The sequence below is a fragment of the Elephantulus edwardii genome, unplaced genomic scaffold, assembly GCF_000299155.1.
Source record: "Elephantulus edwardii isolate Elephantulus edwardi_28Jun2011 unplaced genomic scaffold, EleEdw1.0 scaffold00007, whole genome shotgun sequence".
NCBI classification, from domain to species: Eukaryota; Metazoa; Chordata; class Mammalia; order Macroscelidea; family Macroscelididae; genus Elephantulus; species Elephantulus edwardii.
The window spans coordinates 26,890,522-26,908,652 of NW_006399757.1; the positions used below are offsets into that span (position 1 = coordinate 26,890,522).

Consider the following 18,131-nt stretch of genomic DNA (forward strand, 5'->3'; position numbering starts at 1 on the left):
ACAGCGCAGGAGGGGAAGACCCTCTATGAGATGGATTGATTCGGTGACTGGGGTAATCGGTATGGGTGTGTCAGAGGCAGTGCGGTTGGCGCAGGATAGAACAGGGTTTAGAGCTGTTGTGCATAGGGTTGCTATGAGTCGGAAACGCCTCGATGGCACATAACAACAAACAAAAACAGGTTATTAGGATAAGAGTGGACTTTATAACTAGGATACTTAATTTTATTCAACAAAATGTTAATAAGGAGTCCACAATTTGATAAGTAGGGTAAGTATGTCAGAAACCGTGAACTTGGTTCAGGATAGGGCAGAATTTAGAGCTATTGTGTATTAGGATTGCTATGAGTTGCAGTTGACTTGACAGCACATAACAAGTCAACAAGAGACACCCTAAAAGGAAACAGGAAAACAGGCTACTTCACTATGTTCTAGGGGTAATTAATATAATGTTCCAGGGAGTGTCAGTGGAGAAATCACTCATTCTACTTGGGAGGTAACATCTCATATAATTATCTCAGTCTTTTAAGATGTTGGAATTGAGGTTTTCTTCTTGTTAGAATGGGGAAATTTAGCAAGTAAAATAGACATACTTTTGAAGAAAAATATGGGTATCTGTCAAAAGTTTTATTTCAGGAAATACTATTTACTGATCCTGGGTAAAATCTATCTCTTGAGATTGAGAAGGATAGCTTACAGTAGTTATGGCAAGCAAGGGAATGTGTAATAAGAAATAACGTACACCTCTCTCAGGTATCATTGTAATGATTTTAAGAGTCTCAAAATTCATGATCAGGCCATGATCATTTACCGATTGGCATATACATTTGTTTTGCAAATCATGATAAAATTACTTTAAAATGTAACTGAAAGTTAATCTGGCTTGTCTCTTACTTTCAACTAGAATGCATTTTTGAGCAATTCTTTTCCTCAGGATAGAAATAGCAGATATTTCTCAATGTAACAACTTCTACAAAATTATCAGATGTACTTTCATAGAAAATTCTCTATCATGTGTCTAATCCTATCTAAATTAATGTTCAAAATACTTTTTATCTTTATTATTGTTTTATAAGAATGAGTGCTTTCTTCGTGCAGTTTGTCATCAGATTATATGAATTGTTCTTACATGTTTGTTATACTGTGTGGACAGTCATGGTCATCCTTCACATATAAGCATCTCTGTCTAACATACTTTGGACATGTTGTGAGGAGAGACCGGTCCTTGGAGAAGGACATCATGCTTGGGAGGGTGGAGGGACTGCACAGGAGGGGAAGGCCCTCTATGAAGTGGATTGATTCAGTGACTGGGATAATTGGGATGGGAGTGTCAGACAGTGCGATTGGCACAGGACAGAGCGGAGTTTAGGGCTGTTGTACATAGGGTCGCTATGAGTCGCAGGCGACTCGACGGAATATAACAACAACAACAATTAATGCAAACATAGACATTCCTAGAAAATCTTGAAAAGAGTTAAAAGTACATTATAGACCCATTATTATAAATTAAAAACAATAATAAAGAAATTAGAAATAAGCCACACAAAAATCGGGTTTTAGAGAACATTTATAGAATTGTTCTGTCCCAAGATAGAATGAGGTGGATTTTTTTTTTTAAATATAAATACGTAATTTCTAAGGAGATAATGAAAACACAACACCAACAAAAACACAAGATTTTTTACTGATTACTCAATATGATTCGAACATACTTCTTAGTATGTTTAATCGTCACAGGAAGTAGTGAGATAATGCTATCATAATTTGACAGAAGGAGTACAAGCTACTAGTGACTTGTTGAAGGCCATAGAGTTACCTTTGGAAGGAATTGATGCTTCAGCTAGAACTTAAGCCCTTGAGAAATCTCTATTATATTATAGGGTTTTGTTTTTGGTTTTTTTACTTCCTGCATAGAGAGAAAGAGAGCAGTTGGCCTAGCGGTCAGAAAGTCCTGCTCCCAAGCCAAAGGTGGGTGACTCTATTCCACGGCCCTCAGGCCTGCCTTTAATTGTTTTTGATGAAACATTCTTCTAGGTCGTGTAACCGTGGTATGTCTACTTCTGTACAGCGGTAACTCGTAGTCTCTGTGAAGCCGAACACTGTGAGTCAAATGTGAGAATGGCTACCCATGGTGGACAGTGTTTGGTGGAGCTCCCTGATTAAAACAAGCTTGGAAGCAGGAGTGGCATCCACTTCTATAATAGCTTGCCTCTGGAAACCCTATGAACCTGATGAAAGGACAAAAGTTATACAGGTGTCCAGGACTTTCCTTCATACGGTTGCTACAAGTTGCCTATGACTTGACGGCACTTAATAACAACAACAACACCTGGTGACCAGTTGTCCAAGTTAATTCTAATTCAATGAAATCTCTGTGTCAGGACAGAACTTCACGGGGCTTCCAGTAGCTGATTGTTGGAAGTACACTTCCAGGCCTTTCATTCAAAGCATTACTGGTGGACTTCACCACCAACCTCTCAGTAAATGCTGTTTGTTCTTATGTACCAATGAGTCAAAACCAACCCATGACGACTCTCCAGCAGGTTTTCAGAGACAATAAATCACACAGGAAGACAATTTCCATTCTTCTCCCAAGGAGCTGCTGGGGTATTTGAACTGCATGTCTTTGGGATTGCAGTGCACCTTCTTAGCACTAAGCCAACAGAGCTGTCCTTCAATTTTTAGTGCAGGATATTCATACCACCATCTCCCCTCTTCCCTTCAGATTTCCTAGGGATTGGATATTGGAGACTTATATAATTTTATTCAAACACTCTTCACAATATTTTTTAGTGAGCTTAATTCTACTACAACTGTTACTTGCTAGGCAGTAACTATTTGTTTTTGTTTAATAATAATTATGAAATATTTGAGTAGGGAAATGGGGAAAAAACCCCAACAAACAACAAAACAAAACCCAGTAGCTTGGTTCGCTAATTTACTTCTCTTGTTTTATGCTTTTAATCATGCCCCTTGAAATAGCTCTGTTTCTTTAAAGAAATAGAGATACTGTTATATATTATCTTTGAAGTTGATATATTAATTTTTTTTAGAGATGTGCTTCTATTAGTGATTTTATTGAAGACATGGTACCCAATTTCTTCACCTGACCTTCCAGTTCAATGATTTGTCTGATTTCCACTCCAAAGTAATAAAGGAGTGTGTGACCTCTCAAATGGCTGCAAAAGATAAGAACAAAGTGGAACTGGCTTCCCTCTTAGCTTCACACTGGGTTAATGAGGTGCTAGGTGGTAGATCACACTGTTCCAATAGCTATAATATTTTCTTTTTGTCTTCAGTGTTCTTTGCTTTTACAGCCCCTTTGTGAAAAGAAATACATTTTATCTCTAAATAATCTTAATGGGTTTGGATATAAATTATTTGCATGACAATTAATAGCCTGAAACAGGCAAGCATTGCAAAGAAGATTGGAGGAATGAATGAAATATGCATGAATGAATGAATGGAAACATCTTTTTTTTGTGAATCTTCACGAAAATAAAATAAACATATTGAGATTAGTCATTGAGAAAATGCACATACTCTTAATTCAGAGACTTCTCAATGTACATCAAAATAGATGACTTTTTTCAAAATTTTTATCCTAATATACTGTGCTACCAATACAAAGGCAAGAGGTTTAAACTCACCAGCCACTCCTAGGAAGAAAATGGGTAGTCTCCTACCATAGGAATTACAATCACTGAAAACCTTCTGGAGAGTCAGCTATGACTCTGTTTCAACTCAACAATGAGTGAGCGATATTCCATTTAACTGAAAGGTTAGTAGTTCATTTCTACCAAGTGGCACTTTACAAGATAGATGACTTTAAAAGCTTCCATTAAGATTATAGCCATGTATTGTCTTAAATTGGCTATTTGTGAGTTAAAAATCAACTTCATAACATCTAACAGCAGGACTTATAATAGTTTTAAAGTGAAAAAAAAAACCTTAATGAGAAGAAATGTATAATGGAACTCTAAAGAAATTGCGAGAAAAAGTAGAAATGAATCCATTTGTAATAAATATAATGATGTTCACCTTTTTCAAATGTCATGAAACAAAATAGTGTGCAGTTCAATAAATAAATTCAATAAATGTTTTTAGTAATTTCCCTTGTGTACTATTTTATTTCTTTCCTGAGTTATTTGTCTATAATATATTCTAAGTTGCTTGGTATTTTTAAAGTGAAGGAAATGAAGAACAAATTCAAGCCTCTAGTGATAATAATTCAAGATATTATAGGCAGAATATTGAATGAATGATCCAGGAAGCTTCAAAAGAAGATGGAAGGAGCACACAGAGTCATTGTACCAAAAAGAATTTGCAGACACAAAACAATTTCATGAAATAACATATAATCAAAAAACAGTTATGAAGAAAGAAATTCAAGCTGCTCTGAAGGAATTGACAAAAAATAAGGCCCCTAGAATTGATGAAATACCAACTGATATATTTCAACAAACAGATCCAGCCCTGGATATACTTCCTCGGTATGCCAAGAAATCTGGATTACAGCTGCCTGTCCAATGGACTGGAAGATATCTATCTATATTTGTTCCAATAAAAAAAAATTAATCAAATAGAGTGCAGATATTATTGTTCAGTGTCACTAATAATCACACACAAACAGAATCTTGCTGAAGATTATCCAATAAGTGACTGAATCAGTACATTGACAGATAACTTCCAGAAATATAATCTGGGTTTAGAAAAGGCTGTGGCATTAGGGATATTATTGTCAATGTGAAATGAATCATGCTGAAAGCAGACGGTATCAGAAGAATGCATATTTGTGTAACTATGCAAAGACTGTATGTATCACAAGAAATTGTGGCTAACCTTGAAAAGAATGGGATTTCCAGAACAATTTATTGTGCTCATGTGAAATCTATACTTAGCAGTTGTACATACAGAGCAAGAAACACTGCGTAGTTCAAAATCAAGAAAAGACTGCATCAAGAATATGTCCTTTCTCCCCGTAACTTCAATTTATTTATAGAACAGATCATTTAGGAGTCTAGATTTATGAAGAAGAATATGGCATCAGAACGAACTGTAGGAAGACTCATCCGTAACCTGCTTTATGCATGTCACATAGCATTGCTCTCTGAAACTGAAGAGAACTTGAAGTGTTTGCAATAAGACACACCCTGTAGTCTTCAATATGGACTGAAACTGAACATCAGGAAAACAAATATTCTCACTACCAGGCCAATAGATGGTATCTTGATAGATGGAGAAGAGATTGAAGTTGTTAACAGTATCAGCTTGCTTGGCTCCACAATCAACACTCTTGGTACAAGCAGTCAGGAAATGAAAAGATGAATTACCTTGGGAAAATCTGCTGTGAGGGACCTCCCAGAGTGCTAAGGTGCAACATTGCAGTCTGGAGACTAAGATGTGCCTGATTTAAGCCTTGGTCTTCCCAATTACTTGGTATACATCTAAGAGCTCAACAATGACTAAGAATGACAGAAGAAGACTTTATGGCTTTGAGTTGTGGTTCTGGAGAAGAGTATTGAACATAACATAGATTGTCAAGAGAACAAACCCATCTATCCTAGAGAAGGTGAAAATAGGTTGCTTCTAGGAGTCAATGATTTTGACATATTTTGGGTATGGTGCCAGAATGGACAAGTCCTTGAGAAGGACATCATGCTTGGAACATCCTTTGCAAAGAGGAGAATGATACTAGATGAGGTAGACAAACAAAGTGACTCTGGCAAATAGGTCCGGTGTATCAGAGACAGATTGGCTCAGGATAGGGCAAGTTACAGAACTATTGTTCATAGTGTTCCTATAAGTTGTAATTGACTCTATGGCACATAATAACATCAATTTTTATTTTGATGATTGGGATTTACCAGTCCTTTTGCTGGAAATTATGCAGAGTTTTGTCCAGTGAACTCTTTATTTGAGAAGAGTGTATACCAGCCAATTTCCCAGCAATATGCACTCACAAGTATGTTGTTGCAAATCAGGCTCCATAGTTAGGTGTATATTATTAAAAAATGTGTTACCCATGAACAGATGATTATAAAGTTTCAGCTATTACTGTTTGTTGCTTTGATGTAGTACAAAGGGGAGAAATGTGCGATTTTTCTTATTAACCATTTTAATTAACTTTTAATTGATTTCTTGGAAGATAAATGGTTTAATTATAGCATCACATACTGTGCTCCTTGGCTGAGTATTAAATATAGATGCATACTTCTTGACAATATTGTTGATATTAAGAGATTTTACAATTCGTAAGCTACCATGATGTCTACATACTCATCCACAATAATAAATTGATGCAGCTACTTTGCTTAACCAGCCCATGCTGTTTAATCTACATGAGTTTACTTATGTTCACCTTTTAGTTAGGAGATAGAAAAGGAAGGAAATGGACTCACATTTTACAAACATCTAGGCTCCTATTCTTCTTTGGATATGAGCTTAAATCCTTGTAAGTTCTTATAGAATAGTTTCCTGAACGGCATTTCTCTCTTTTACTCCTCACATCAAATCCACTTCCTAATTTGGTAGTTTGACATTTTGTGAAATGACTGATTAAGGGGTACGTGTATATGCACTTGACTTTGAATGTATTTTAAACAACTAGATATTGATCTAAGCAAAACTATGAGACCCTATTGAGTGACTGCCTCATTTGGCATTTACGTTAAGTCCTGTTGATTATCTGGTTAAACTTTTGCTCTCAGATATATCAGTCCAAGATAAAATAGATGGTTACCTTCAGGTGGGCACCGGTCCATAAGTCCCTTCGTACAACAGAACAGACCCAGTGTACAAGAGAACAACCACCCAATCCTGCAGCATCCTCACAATCTTTGATTTGCATTTTTGTGGGCATTGTGCCAATCCATCGTTTGAGATCTTCCTCTATCTTTTTAATAACCCTCCACTTTACCATGCGGTATGTCTTTCTCCAGAAACTATGAATTCCTGATAATATATACATGAGATGAAGTTTCACCCCCTCAGAGCATTCTGGATCCATTTCTTCCAGGGCAAATGGCTTTATTTTCTGGACAGATAATAGTATATTCTTTGCCATCACCACAGTTCACCATTAAGTCATCTCATAAATTGCTTTGCATTTCCAAAATTTTAAAATATGGAGATATGAGCTATATTACCATTCTAAATGGTGGTTATAAAGAAAATGAACATAAGGAAGGATATTTAAAGTGTAAAATTATGACTGATAAAAGGATCTCAAAATGCTAGAGTTCTCTGAGACTTTTTTCCTGAGAGGAGATACATTTGAGATTAGGATTTGAAGAATGGGTAAGAAATTAGAATTTTGTAAATTAGCAAAGAAGTATCATAGTACAATTTGAAGGAAATGTGCTGAGTGCTAGAGAAATGTAAACAGATTTGAATTGGGCAGAGAGAGTGCTTATATAGGTGTGAGGGGAAAAAAGGATGCTGAAAATGCAGTTTGGAATCAATTTTGCATAGGATTTTGAAATTTCTAAAGTTTGGCTGATTCACTGAAAGGACCTTGTATTTCTGTCACACAAGATTTCTAAATTAGTTGCATATGATCTTTAGAGAGCTTCACTAAAGTCATTAAAAGGTTAACGATAATTCAGAAGCTCCAAAGTAGTGAAATACACTTTTTCTTTTATTTGACCACAATTATTTTAATGTTGGCCTCCCTCCCTCCCTCCTGTGACCCCTCACTTCCTCTAACCTTCTACTCATGTAAGACAAGCAACCATTATACTATATATTAAGATTACATGAAATGTGGCAGGGGGATAACAGATATCTGTAGTTAATTTATTAGATTTATGTTGAAAACATAGTTTTCCTGCTCATTATTTTCCTGTAGTCCCTTTACAGAATTGCAAATTTCTTAGAGAAACCATAGTGGGGTCTTTAAAACTATAATGATCATTTCAAAGTAATTGTGTTATAGGTAACAGAAAGCAGAGCGTGGAAACAGTTTGTGAAAAACTGTCATGGGAAAGACAACTTTGATCCTGTATTGCTCCATAAATTACAGCAGTATTTAACAAACTATGTCTGTTGTGTCTTACTAACACGTTCCTGGGTGGTGCAAGCAGCTTGTGTTCATTTGTTAACCTCAAAGTTGGTGGAACAAGGACTGGGTACTTTGTATAAAGATTATAGCAAAACAAAACCAAAAACTACCTACCCTACGGGGCAATTCTACTCTGTAACACATGGGATCATGATGAGTCAGAATTCACTTGATAAAAAAAGTTTCTTTCTTTATATTTATATTTCTCAAAATTGACTTGGAACTGTACACACTTTGATGGATAGAGAGGGTGGGGGAGGAAATGGGAAGGATCTAGAGGGAAAATGACAGGGTAATAATGATGGACAAGGTCCAATGGTGCTTAATTTTATAAAACATAATGCATGAGAATAATTGTACAAAACACAATATAAACAAAGAATAGTGTGGAACACAATGCGTATGAACTTTTTAAGCAAACCAGTACAAAAATATGATTTGAAAGCCATGGTATAGGCATCAATAGGAGTTTAAGATATTGTCAGCTAACATCTTATACCTTGAATAATTTCAAAATCTATCCAGAGATAAAAATTCATTAACATTGAAAGGAAAGGGGCTTAACACGAAAGTCTGGAGATTTTGATAATTTTGATAACCTAAAATTAAGAGTACTATGCTGCTTCTTAGAGGTTAGGATATTGAAGTTCCATCTCACATACTTTGGGGACAGGGCCAGGAGGGACCAGTCCTTACAGAAAAGCATCATGTTTGGAAGGATGAAGGGACAGCTCAGGAAAGGAAGACTCTGGAATTGATGGGTAAATTCCATGACTAGGGTAATGGGATTAAGTGTGTCAGAGACTGTGAGATTGACTCAGGATAGGGCAGAGTTCACAGCTATTGTACTTAAGGTTGCTATGAATCACAGGTGACTCAATGGCACATAACAACAATAACAACCACAACAAGTGGCATAGTCTGCAGGTATTGGGGAGCTAATTCAAAAGTCACACTTCTCTGGTGGTTTGAATCCAGCCGTGACTCCGCGGGAAAAGGTGGACAGTTACCTCCCATGTGCGTCATAGCCTCACAAACTCATTGGAGGTTCAGCTATGAATTATTCCTGACTCAACAAGATTGGGTTTCTTTAGTTTAAGTACCCCAAAATGAAATTTAGACACACGATCTCAGAAATAACCAGAGAGACAGATCTCATCCTTAGGACGAAACTTATGTGACTAAAATCAACAAAGCAGACACTTCTTTAACAGTCTAATCTTAATAGGCTGTGTGTGAGAAGGCACAGACCCTTCTAACTTCACCACTCATGACTAAATAAGAGGGAGGAGAAAGACTAATTCCTGTGCTGTAATGGAAGTTCTCTTCCAGGAAAGTTGAAACATGGGAAAGGAGAGTCTCATTCAACACCTCAATTAAAAGAGTTTTTAATAATGAATCTTTCTAAGACAATGTGCATTGTTAAGTTCCAAAGAGAACATATAGTTAATGAAGCCATTTAGAAAAAAAAATGTGAGTGACGCAAATGCTCTCTTTTTATTCAGTTCTGAAATTACAGTTTTTATAGTCAGTCTATTGGTAGGGCGAGTTTCCTAATAATCTTTTAATCCAACAGTTTGCAAAAAGTTATAATCACATGCAAGGTCTCTCCCAGGTTGTTATCAGTGTAGACACAGAAAGAGCTCTGATGGCCTCATGATAAGGAGCTGTGCTGGCATCCCAAAGACATGTGGTTCAAACCCACCAACTTCTCCATGGGAGAAAGATGGGCAATCACCTCGAATATGATTAACTGCCTTTAAAAACCCACTGAAGTGTCAACTATAAATGGTTCTGACTTGACTGTACACAGTAATACTAGGTTGTGCTTTTAATAATATACATTTCAAGATTTATATATTTTATATAGTGAAGCAGAAAAAAATGAATACCGATAGAGTACAAAGAATTGTTCAATATTTGCATCCAGCTTAGGGAGTTTTGGGGATCTACTCTATAGTAAGTTGTGTTACTAACTCAAAGTCACAGTTCTTATTTACTAGTGTCTACTAAGGAGAAAGATATGCAGTCTCTTCCCTTGCTTTTTATAGCCTCAGAAAAGCAGTACAGGGTCAGCTGTGAGTCAGTTTAAACACTGTGACAGAAGAGTTTATATCCATTTTACACATGAGGGCTTGAGACATCAGAGACTATAAGGATGGCACAGAATAGGACAAGGTTCACATCTGTTGTTCACAGGATGTCTGTGAGTCACATTCAACTTAATGAATTGTTGCATGCAGCAACAATATAGAACAATTAACCTATTTTAATAAGAATTCTGTAGCTATTTACCGTTACCTTTATTTTTCCACTAATCAGGGAAGCTGACCACATCTCTCTCTCTCTCTCTCTCTCTCTCTCTCTCTCTCTCTCTCTGTGTGTATATAATTTTCACACATACACACACACACACACACATATTGTTTGTGCAGAGTGCTGTACCGCTAACACAGGGTTGGGTTTCCAATCTTTCATTGCTGCACATTTTCCTCCCTGCCCCTCTCCCCACCTAAATCACTTTTTTATTTGGGGAAAAAAAGCTCTTTCATTGTTATAGGGTCCCCCACCCCAAACCACTTTACTATGCAGCTCTTATTCTGGACTTTTGTCATGCCAATAATACCCAATTATATATTCCTTTAAAACAGTTCTCTCCATCTGTTTCAATGCCATGTACATTATTTCTCCCCTCTCTTCTTAGTTTCCGCTGAGTCTCCATGTCACTCCTGTTTTATAAGAGTGGCATTATGCCATATTTGTCATTTTCTGACTGAGATATTTCACTCAGCATAATATCCTCCAGGGTACCCATTTTGTATAATATTTCATTAATTCCTTGTTTTCCAATGCAGCATAGTGTTCCATTGTGTGAATGTACCAAAGCCTTTCTAATCATTCATTTGTTGATGGGCACTTGCGTTGTTTCCAACTCTTTGCTATTGTGAACAGAAGTGCAATAAACATGGGTGTGTATGTATCTGCTTAGGTTGCAGTTATGGTTTCTTTAGAGTATATTCCCAATAGTGGAATTACTGGGTCAAATGGTATTTGTATTTTAAACTTTTTGAGAAAGCACCATACTGCTTTGTATAGTAGTTGCACCCTTTTACACTCTCACCAACAGTGAATAAGGGTTCCAGTTTCTCCACAACCTCGCCAGCATTTGCTGTTTGCTGTTCTGTTGAATTTTGCTATTCTGACTGGGGTGAGATGATCTCTCATACTTGTTTTGATTTGCATCTCTATTAGAGATAGTGATTTTTAACATTTGTTCATATGCTTGTTTGCCATCTGAGTGTCTTCTTTGGTGAAGTATCTGTTCACATCCTGTGCCAATATTTCAATTGGGTTGTTTACTTTTATCTTGTTGTGGTGCTCGAGTATTTTATAAATTCTAGATATAAGTCCGTTTTCTGACATCATCCCTGAAAGTGTAGTCTTGGTGGGTTATTTTAAAACTAGATACCAGGCACCATTCCAGGCGCTAAGGATTCAGTGGAACACATATGCAGACCTTAGTCTTACATGACAAAATGAAAGTAGACAGTAAATCTATAATCACACTGATAATATAAAATTTCAACTTATAAATTATGTTATGAATGACAGTAATATGGGCTATTGACTTATAACAGGAGGATCTAATTTGCATTTCAGGCATCAGGCAGAGAAGACAGCTCTAAGGAAGTGATACTTAAATTGACACTTGAAAAATGAGTGGGAATTAGCTTGGAGAATTATAGTGGAAGTCCTTCAGGCAGAGATTTGTGGAGAGGTTTACAGGTAAAAAAGGTCTGAATTATCATGGCGCATAATAAGAACAGGGCCTTCCTGGCTAAATTAAGATATTTGAATATCTTGCCTCAGGCAGTGGGAGATCATCGAAGAATGCTAACCAGAAAAATGATGCCATTAATTGATCTTTTAGAAAAGATCTCTGAAGACAAATCACCAATTGTCAGCGAGCAATTCTATAATCAAAGCTACACTTGAGAGTGGATTGATCAAAGTGGATTTGGAAACAATAGAAAGAAATAGTTAAGATTGACATATTTTGTACAGATGGAAACAACATGATGGGACGGGAATTTTTCTAGAAATGCCATGGTGTATAGCACTGTACGTGTTATTTTTGCTATATGTTTTTCACTTTGTTCCAACTAATAGTGAACCTCTGAACACATGGAAATACTGCACCAGGCTGCAACGTTCTCCTAATTGTGATTATGTCTAATGGCTACCACATTGTTAATTTGTGTCCTTGAGATTCTTTGTCATTTTTTTGGTTATCATCTACTTTCCAAGTGCAATGTCTTTCTCCAGGACTAGTCCTTTCTAGTAATACGTTCAAAATGCCACCCTCCCTCCTAAGGAAACCTCTAGATGTAAATCTTTTAAGATTGATTTGTTCATACTTCAGCAGTCATGGTATTGTCTGTGCTCTTTGCCAACACCATACTTTAAAGGCATCAATTCCTTTCAGTCTTTATTCTTTATCCAACTTTTGCATCCATTTTAAGATTATAAAAATATTCTAGGTTGGGCCAGGCACACCTTAGTTCTTACAGTGACGTCTTTTATTTTTAAGAGTTTAAAGAGATCTTTTAGATGACATATACATTAAACCCAATATCGTTAAGTCAACACCAACTCATGGAATCAGAATTAAAATTAAGTGATGTGAAGTGTAGAGTATCCTAAGATTTAATCAAATGAACAATTGAACATACATATGTAGAATACATTAATCATATTGAACCATTTAATCATAATAAGTTTCCAATACTATGGATAAAGAGAATAATAAATAATTTGAGCAAGAGTAATTTATATTACTGATTGCATGAACTATTTTTATGAACTTAAAATATCCCACAAACAGAAAAAGTGGTTAAAATTTTAAAGAGGGTTATTATTCTGGGATAAATGTATCTATTTTATATTTTTGTTGTATTACTATTGTCATTGAGTCAGAAATTACCCGTAGCTGACCCTCCAGTGAGTTATCAGAAGTTGTAAATCCCTTGGAAGGCAATTGCCTTTTTCTTCTGAGAAGCATCAAGTGAATTTGAACTGTGTGCCTTTGGGTTATCAGGGCCACTCTTTACACACTAGGCCACTGGAACATATTATTCTATTTACTTGATCACTAATTTCATGACAAAATTAAATTTTTTGTGATGTTATGAGTGAAATTGTGCCCCTGAAATACATGTTCAACTTCTAACATTTTGGAAAATAATGCTCAAACTCATTGTCACGGAGTCAAAATCTAAATTTTCAAGAATGGTAATGTTCTTGATTGAGATCTATATGTTTTATAGTTGATAGGTGCTGTCAAGTTGGAAGTGACTCATATCTGGCCCCCTCATGGGTGTTCAGAGGCTGTAGATTGCATAGGAGATTGCCCATCTTTCTCTCCCTGAGTAGCAGGGGATTTAAACTGCCTGTGTTTGGTTCGGTAGCACAACAATTAGCTGCAATTATGACCTTATTTGTAAATGGGTTCTTTAAAAGGTGTTATCAGGTGTATTCAGTGTACCATTGTGGTAGAGTGGGTTCAAAGCCCACCTGAGTATTGTACTTAGAGGAGAGATACAGGCAGGCAGAGAAAGGACACGTGATACTAAAGGCTTCAAGTCAAGAAATACCTGGAACTGAAAGAGGCTAGAAGAGAGACAGAGAAGATTCTCCCCTAAAGCTGCAGAAAGAGCTAGCAGTCAACACTCTCATATTTGACTCCAAAACTTCAAAACTGTGGAAAAACAAATACATTTCTGTTATTAAAGTCACTTGTTTTTTTTGTTGTTTCCTATTTTGGTGAAAGAAGTAACACATTTCTCTTGGAGGAAGTGCAATCAGGGAACTTTATAAACGAGGATGATGAAACTTTGTCTCAAGTGTTTTGGACATATTGTCAAGAGAGACCAGTCCTTGGGGAGAAAAAGAAAATCATGCTGTGAAAGTGAGGGTCGGTGAAAGAGATGAAACTCTCAATAACATGGATTGACACAGTAACTGATAATGGCCTTGAGTGTATCAGAGGTCAAAATAGGACAAGGTTTCAGATCTGTTTTTCATAGGGTCCTTATGAGTTGTAGATGATTCCATGGCCGCTAACAACAGCAACTTTGTGGTATTTTGGTATAATAATACTCGAAAACCATGAGAATTTCAGATTTTCTCTGGACATTTTGTTGTTGTTAGGAGGTCTGCCTGTTGTGAACTTGGGAACAGTATGGTTTCCACTACAGTGAATAGCTTGTCCAGTTGTTAATAATTTGTAATGCAGATTCTATGTAAATTTAAAATGTTATGTCTATAGTTTTCTTTACTCTTTTCCAGTGTTTTCCTTTTTCAACATTAGTACAACTTTTCTTTACCTTTTCTCAGTTTTAAACCCTACTATGTTAGCCTTCCAGGATTCATGTGTGTTTTAATGAGTACAAAGAATGAATTCTCATGAAATAGCTTCTGTTAAGACATACAGGACAGTCGTGCTTATAAATAATGACTCTGTCATCTTAGACTTCATTACTTGATACAGAGCTCAAATGTTCAGCATCTACACCTCCTATAATTTACCTGTGGTTGAGAAACAGTATATGTGGTTGCACAAGAGCTCTTCAAACAGATCACATTGTAGGCTTTGTGGAAATTAAGTGATTATTATTGCTCCCTTGCTCATAACACAACCAGGTGTTTTGCTTTGCTTTCATTCCTTTGTAACAATTTGAGACATAATTATATGACATTTCACAGCTTCTCAGACAGATTTGTTTCTTTGGAAAACAGTAACAAAATAAAATCTTGTTTCAAGTAGTGGATATAGTTTTCTCACAGATTCTTGTGAGAAATTTTTGTGAATTAATATTTAATAAAAATATTTACAAGTTAAAAAACTATTACCATATAATATTTGATGCTAAATTATTACTGTTTATTTTTTATTGTTTTATGTAAGATTGCCACAAAATTGAATGAGAAGAATATTTAACAAATTTTCAATTATTTTAATTTTGTGTAAATGACTATGAGTTAAAAATTTTAGGATCCTACATGTCTCTAAAACTCTATGAACGTTGATAAATGTCGATAGTTGTAGAGGGGCTTCAAGCCTTTTGTTCATAGGGTTGCTATGAGTCGTGCTTGACTCAAAGGCAATCAACAACAACAACAATGGCAAGAAGCTGCGCTGCAATCCCAAAGGCAAGGGGGTATGAGGCCACCAGCTGCTGCTCTGTGTTAAAAGGATGGGCAATCTCCTCCCGTGCAATTAACCGCCTCTGAAAACATGCAGAAGAGTCAGCTGTGGGTCAGTCCTGAGCAGACGATAAAACAACAACAAGCATACATACATACATACGTACATACATTTTCATGGTGTTGGGGACTGAGTCTTCTGGGTAGGTATTTCCAAGAGACTGAAAAATTGACCCCGGAACCACCCAAAAGACATCAGGTTTATTTAAGCTGAGGGAGTTAACAGACCAGGAGAGCCACAAAGAGGAGGGCTGGGTGGTCATAAGGTTTCACAGGGTACTTGTTAGAGATTGAGAAGAGATTCAAGAGCTATCACACCCCCAAGGTCTAGCACAAACTTTACTAAAGGAACTAAGCGGCACTAAAATAGACCGAAACAACAGCAACAACAACAACAGCAACAAAAACAAAAACAAGAACACAACAAATCTCCCTACAGTCAAATGGGAACAGATCATAGTCGACCCCACAGAACGAATTGGGACACTCAACTTCATGAGAGGAGATTGCTTTCTTTCTCCTTTGGAGCAACTGGTAGATTCAAACAGCCAAAGTCATGCTTCGTTGTACTGACAGCTCAGCTTCCTAAGGACAATGCCATCAGAGTTCCCCAAAGGAACTCAAGTGCAGTCTTTGGAGGGGACCTGAGCTGGGTGCCTTACATATAGTATTGATTTATTATTATTGCAATTTTTGTTGTTATTATTATTTGGAGATATGCACTGTGATGTGATTGCTGTTGTTGTTGTTGTCCCATCGAGTCAGAACTGACCCATAACTGACCTCCCACCAGGTTTCCAGAGTCAGTTTATTTAACTGCATGGGGGGAGATGGCCCATCTGTCTCCCTCGGAGCAGCTGGTGGATTTGTTCACATGCCTTTGGGATTGTGGTACAGTTTCTCACCACTAGGCCACCATAGCGCCTTTAATAATGTAATATTAAAGAAAATCTTATTTCAAATGCTTCACAGTTACTGTATTTCATTTTCTTAGGCTGTCTTGATGAAGCCTTACAAACTGGATGAATGTTATGGGAGAATAGATGCTGTAATCAATATCTGCTGTTGGTGATCCCTTCTGAAGTGCTTAAGGGAGAATCTATTCTTTATCTTACTCCTAAATTCTGGTGACTGTAGTGATCCTTGTTTCTTGCTTGTAGATCATTCTAATTTGGGCATTTTTTTTCTTCACATGAGCATCTTTCTTCTGTGTGCTTTTTGTGGCCTCACTCCTCTCTTATAACAATATCACCATGATCAATTTAGGAGTCACCTAAATTCAATATGGCCTCATGTTAGCGAACAAGATTGTCAAAAGAACCTTTCCCAAACAATGTCACGTTCACAGGTCCCAGGAGTCAAGACTTCAATGTGCCACTGTACACGCACTTCTATTTTGAGTTTTGAAGCAGATTTATTTTCAGAGCTCAGTTCTTTCATGAATTTCACACTTATTGATTAAATAGTTTTGTTTTCTATGTTTTTAAATATGTGGAGCATTGTACTACACTCTCAGGAGCACTGAGATCGTTATAGAGTTATTGTATAACCTTAAGCAATATAATTAAATTCTCCAAACTACAGTTTTCTGATTTGTAAAATGAAACCACCAATGGTGTTTACTCCATAAGGTAAGCCAATAAAAAAACCAAAGAACTCCATAAGGAGGTTTTATATATATATACGTTCTACCATAAATAGGAAATAAGTATACAATCTTATATTGTCATTCAACAAAATTATGTTAAATTAATTAATAACAAATATTATTTTTTAAAAGTTTTAGAACTTGAAATCTGTTGAAGAAAAGACAATACGGGGGAAAATCAGAATTTTTGTGTTATGAGTTGGTTTATTTGTTATAATGTTAGTATTACAAATCATATCAATTTATATTATTCTCTTTTGACTGAATAGCATTAATTAAATTGTACTGTATTTACATTTTTTATAGTCTAGATAGTTGGTGGTGTAATCTATAGAGAGATGTGCTATTCACCCAAAAGTCAAGTTTCTCTGGCAATTTGAAACTTCTGGTGGTTCTTCCCATTTTTTCCTATGGGAAGAGAATGGACGATCTACTTCTGTTGTGATTTGCTGCCTCAGAAACCAGATGAACGATGGCTTTCCATCAGAACCAACTAGACAGCATAGAGTTATGAATCTGATATTTATTTACTTGCCTTACACATTACATTAAACCCAATTACATTCTATTCTTTGCCATTTTCTCCTTAAAGGATAAATATCTATTAATTAGAAATATTTCATAATTCATTAACTTTTCCCTTCTGGCAAGATTATATTTGTCAATAGAAAAACAAACCTTATGTGAACTTCTTTGTTTTTAAATTTTATTTAGGCAACAGACCCAGATGCTGGAATAAATGGCCAAGTATACTATAGTTTGGCTAACTTCAATAATCTTTTTCGCATCACGTCTAATGGAAGCATTTATACATCAGTGAAACTTAACAGAGAAGTCAGGGACTACTACGAACTGGTTGTGGTGGCAACTGATGGAGCAGTACACCCTCGTCATTCAACTCTCACACTGGCCATCAAAGTTTTGGATATTGATGATAATAGTCCTGTGTTCACCAATTCAACTTACACCGTCGTCGTCGAAGAGAATTTGCCAGCTGGGACCACCTTCCTTCAAATAGAGGTATGTGGAGGAAGTGTTAATGTTATCATTACTAATTAATCATTATAAATTTTACCATTAAGATAGTATTGCCAGATTTAGCAAATAAAAATGAAAGGCACCATTTAAATTTAAATTTTGTTTAAAAAGTTACTAAAT

The 18,131-nt window shown here is 36.2% G+C and overlaps 1 protein-coding gene across 1 annotated transcript in view; it reads left to right on the forward strand.

The window, feature by feature from the left end:
* Positions 1-18,131, forward strand: part of PCDH15 (protocadherin-related 15) — a 454,971-nt gene that overhangs the window by 194,356 nt on the left and 242,484 nt on the right. Inside the window, exon 16 of the mRNA XM_006880391.1 lies at positions 17,688-17,993. Within this exon, the coding sequence (XP_006880453.1) occupies positions 17,688-17,993 (306 nt within the window). The remainder of the gene's footprint in view (positions 1-17,687; positions 17,994-18,131) is intronic.